The sequence below is a fragment of the Pocillopora verrucosa genome, chromosome 7, assembly GCF_036669915.1.
Source record: "Pocillopora verrucosa isolate sample1 chromosome 7, ASM3666991v2, whole genome shotgun sequence".
Taxonomy (NCBI): domain Eukaryota; kingdom Metazoa; phylum Cnidaria; class Anthozoa; order Scleractinia; family Pocilloporidae; genus Pocillopora; species Pocillopora verrucosa.
Genome location: NC_089318.1, coordinates 13863628 through 13868299, shown reverse-complemented (window position 1 = coordinate 13868299; position 4672 = coordinate 13863628). Strand labels below are relative to the sequence as shown.

Sequence of the window (4672 nt, the reverse complement as noted above, 5' to 3'; positions counted from 1 at the left end):
TGGCAGTAATCCATGTAGCTTATTGTTGGGATCGGCTACTATGGCGTCAAACAGTTTGGTGCATAGCTGACTATGATGTTCGGTTATTGGCGTTATTCCCAAAACTTCGCAGGCTTTGTTGTAGCTCATGCTGGGCAAAATTATCGATAGTGCCCTTTTCTCGATATGTGTGAACTCGTTCTTAAGGTACTGCGGAAGCGCGTTGTGAAAAACCGGAACTCCGTAGTCTATCGTAGATCGAACACACGAACGATAGAAAAGAACTAGGTCTGAAGGAGGTAGTCGGGCCCGTTTCAGCTGTACAAGAAAGTATAGTTTTTTGTTAGTTTTCTTTACTAACTCGTTAATGTGGGCGTTCCAAGTTAAATTGTCGCTTATAGTTATACCTAGTAACTTGGCACTGTTTACCACTTCAATTTCCTTATCATCGATGGACACCGAATCGAAGGCCTCAGGGTTCCGGGAAAAAGAGATCCTCAACTCTTTGCATTTATCTGGATTTAGCGCTACCCTGTTCTAACGGGACCATTCGATTAATTCGTCGGTTATACCCCGGGCGTTACTGGTATTTCCCTTTTGAATTACCTCAGAGGCGGTTGTGTCGTGAACAAATATCCACATTAGTGGTGATTTGATATCTAAATCGTTGATCATCAAGACAAATAACCACGGGCCAAGTTTGGTACCTTGTGGTACTCCAGAGGGAACTGGACCCCACTCGGAAAAGCAGCCCTCGGCTAACTTAATGCGTTGGAATCTATCGGAAAGGAAATCTATGATCCAATTTACAACACTGCGGGGTATGTCTAGTTTACATAGCTTATCAATTAAAATACTGTGGTCTATAAAATCGAATGCCTTACGATAGTCAAATAACATTGTTCTCACTGTCGCCCCATTTCCGTCCGTCCTAAGGGACTAGGCATGGAGCAAGCTTATCATGGCCATGGTGGTTGATGACTTTGGGATCGCTCCGTACTGGTTTCCACGAATCACGTCCAGAACAGCTGGTTTAACGACATCTTCCACCACGAATTCCTCTGCTACCTTAGAGACACAAGGTGTAAGTGAGATCGGCCTTAAGTCCTTTTTCAGGTCTAGCACGGGCTTCTTCTTAGGGAGGGGGGGGAACATCGGCCATCTTCCAGATGGTGGGCAACCGCTGCTCATGGTATGATGCATTGAGGATTTGCGTGATGGGGAAGGCCAGGATGTCCGAATACTCCTTCAAAAGCCAATTCGGCACGCTATCTGGCCCTGACGCTTTGCTTTGATTGAGATTCGCCAAGACCCTCTGGATACGTTCTTCGCTGACAGTTAAAAATTTGGGTGTGTCCTCCAGGGGGAATGGGCAAGTGGCTCGTGTAACTTGTAAACTTGAAGAGGCTCGAGAAACGCAGAGTTAATGGCATTTGCTTGGTCTGGTCCGGAGAGACTTGAAAATTGCTCAGTGTTTATTAGCTTCACTAGGTCACCGTTTCTTGACTTGGCGCCACTTAGTGGCTTAACCTCGTCCCACCATTTCTTGGGATTTTTGCCTTTTAGCTGTTGAACCTTTGATTCGTAATAGCGGGCTCGACACGCTTTCCTCTCCCGGTTAACGAGGTTTCTAAGGTACTTGAATTGAGAGGACTCGGGGCCATGCATAGTAAAGGCCTTTTGTCTCTTCAGGATAAGGGCTTTCACTCTCTGAGTCATCCACGGGGCGTCGGCTGTACAAATACGAAATTGTTTCTCTGGCATTAAGATGTCAAGACCAGTGCGCACTACCTTGGAAAAAACGTTCCACATTTCCTTGCACCCCTCGAGTGGAGAAAACAATATGGACCAATGGATGCCGTTCAGAAATCTCCCCATTGACGCTTTAGAGCTGGCCCATAGGTCTCGCTTGGTAATGGTTTTCTTGGTGTTGTTGATGCGTTTCCCGTGCAGTGGAGTCGCCACCACGACATTATGATCGGACAACCCAAGTGGTGCGAAAGGTTGGGAGTAGTGATCATGCATATTCATCAGTATAAGATCAAGGGTAGCGTCTTTCGGGGTATGCTCTTTCACGATTTGTTTGAGGCGAAAGTACCTCAACAGGCAACCGATATCCAAACGATTGAAATCGCCGGTTACTAGGATACCGCAGTTGAGATACTTTGATTCCATCAGAGTAAGGGATTGAAACAGGTGCTCCCGAAATGATCTGTCGTCCGACTTTGGTGGATGGTAAATTACTGCAGCAATGATGCAGGAGAACCCCCGTGGGAGACGAGTGGGTGTTAAATGAAGCCATAAACTCTCATGCTCGTCACAGTAGTTTAGTTCTTTAAGATGTTTATATCTGCAGTACCCCTCTTTTATATATGCGCACACACCTCCGTGCGAGTCTCTTTTCCTATCTTGACGCAGCACAGCGAAATCCGGAATGTCGACGACTCTATCGGACACGGTCTCCTTTAACCAGGTTTCCGTGATGAACGCGATAGTGATATTTCTGCGGAAAATAAATTCCCGTACTTCATCAACTTTGGGGACAAGAGACATAACGTTTGCGACCAGAAGGTTTGGAACCTTACTGGGAGTTTCACTTTGGGTTGACCCGGTTCCGGGTTTTTGTGAACAGTCAACTTGGATATTGTTGGTCTTGCAAACGGTGGAGGTGCGAATTTGAATATTTAATTGGTTCTTGGTTGGTTTATGCAAATCATGTTCTTCGGATTTGATGGAGTTCGAAAGCATAGGAGAAAGCGCAAAGCTAGGAAAGTCGATATTCATTTTGCTTCCACTGATAATGACCGGAATGGGTATTTGTTCCCATTGTCCTGCTCGTTTGCCCCGGTGCGTTGGCGGAAAACGCGATATGTGTAACTTTGTTAACTTGCCCCATAGGTCTTGGCTGAGTGGTTTTGCCACGGTGTACCGGGAAAAGGCATTCGACGCTGCTCTTGTGTACGTTATAACCATCTTCTCGCAATACTAGACTTCAACAGGCCTAAAATAATTTTGTGATAAATGTTGGTTGCGTATTTGACAAGAAATGACTAAGAAAAGGACAAATTTGTTGGAGCTGATTAACATGCGTGCTGCCTGCAAGGCGCTCACACCTTCATCAAATAGAATTAAGTGCATGTAGCTCCTGTTGTTTGAGTTATTTGTGAAAATAGTTAAAACTGAAACAACTACAGGTTTTTAAACCAAAATTACTGCTTTGCTTATCATTCTATTTCAAATGTACTGTTAAACTCTCTCTGATTAAGTGAGATTGGTTCAACATTGTAGTATCACCTTAATTAGGGCTTTGTTGTAAGCTGAGAATATTGAAATTAATTCTTAGTTTCATTTAACTCTATTAATGCTGCAGTCTGTGTTGAATCTTTGAAGTACTGTCTGATTTTTTTCGCTGTGATCGGTCCTAAAACTAACAGCCTCGAGATGTTGGAAAAAACTGTCACGGCAACTATAATTTCTGGTCCTACCTTATGGGTATCAGAGCCATCGAAATGTCTTCGGTCAAAAACAATTGTAGCAGCATTAATACTTCAAAAATCGTAATGAGAAGTAAAAGTGAAAGACAAATAATCATCACTGTACAAACAATTCATTTCGATTGACAGTTCAAAAATATTTCTTTCAGAACACAAAAAGCAGATAAAGCTGTGAGTCAGCTATATTATGAGTTTGATTGGGAATTTTAAATACGTCTACAGGGAGCTCAAAAGCACTGGAGCGGAAATCATGCGTAGGGTGCGCAGTCTTATTGCAACGCTGGGTTCTAAATGTTCTTAAACATTCTGGCTCTTTGTATTAATACCGGAAAGAAACTAAATATTGAGTGTTAGTAGCAACTAAAGAATACTGTTTGTCGCAAAAAAAATAATAAAGTAAACAAATAAAAAACTGGAATAAAAATTGAATAAATAAAATAAAATTTAAAAAAGAACTATAAAGAGGAAAACATTGTGCTCACGGCTCCTTATGGTCTAAGGCCGACATCAAAACTATTTGTACACGTCATTTTTATTTTCACTTACCCTTCGGGCTGGCCAAAATACTGCAAGACTCTTAGAAATATTTTCATTTTAGCCCGTTTTAACAAAAATGTCTTACAGCTGAATGCAAAAAAGCATATTGGATTATGCACATATAATTATATTAAAAAGGCCAGTTACTCCTTCCGTAATTTGTTTCAAAGCTTGAGAAACTTGAAGGCTCGACAGCCATCAATGAGGCAAAAATCAAATGTGGTCTTTGCTGCAAGTCGTACTCCGTTCAACTTGACAGAAAGACGGCAGGAAAAATATCATTTTTCAAAACAAGTAAGTATTTTTGTGACAACGACAGTATTTGCGCTTTGCTAAATAATCGCTTTTAATTTACCTTTAAGAACTTTTATTATAAATTTAATAACGTCCTTTAATCAGGTTATAGTGTCAGAATTTCCACGTAATCCGACTTCAATGAGGTAACGCCATACACGGTGTCCCACTCAGCAATCCTGTAAAACAGCGGATATTTATTTTAAATTGTTACTTTTATATTGAAGTTTAAAAGTTTAGTTGTATGTACGCATGTGTTTGTAAACTGTCTTTTTTCTTTTGTTGTTATAGCCCACTTCAATGCATGTCAAAAAAAGAGAGGAGCCGGAGTTAAGGGAGTAAAAACGTTAGAGAACTTCTTTACCAAA

At 41.7% G+C, this 4672-nt stretch overlaps 1 protein-coding gene across 1 annotated transcript; it reads right to left on the bottom strand.

The window, feature by feature from the left end:
- Positions 1–1317: 1317 nt before the first annotated feature.
- On the bottom strand, positions 1318–2532 carry LOC136282530 (uncharacterized). Its single transcript, XM_066170186.1, has one exon. It carries the CDS (start codon positions 2530–2532, stop codon positions 1318–1320), a length of 1215 nt encoding a protein of 404 aa, XP_066026283.1.
- Positions 2533–4672: the final 2140 nt, after the last annotated feature.

Coding starts and splice junctions, on each gene's coding strand:
- LOC136282530 (XM_066170186.1), bottom strand. CDS start 2,532: ATGTCTCTTGTCCCCAAAGTTGATGAAGTACGGGAATTTATTTTCCGC.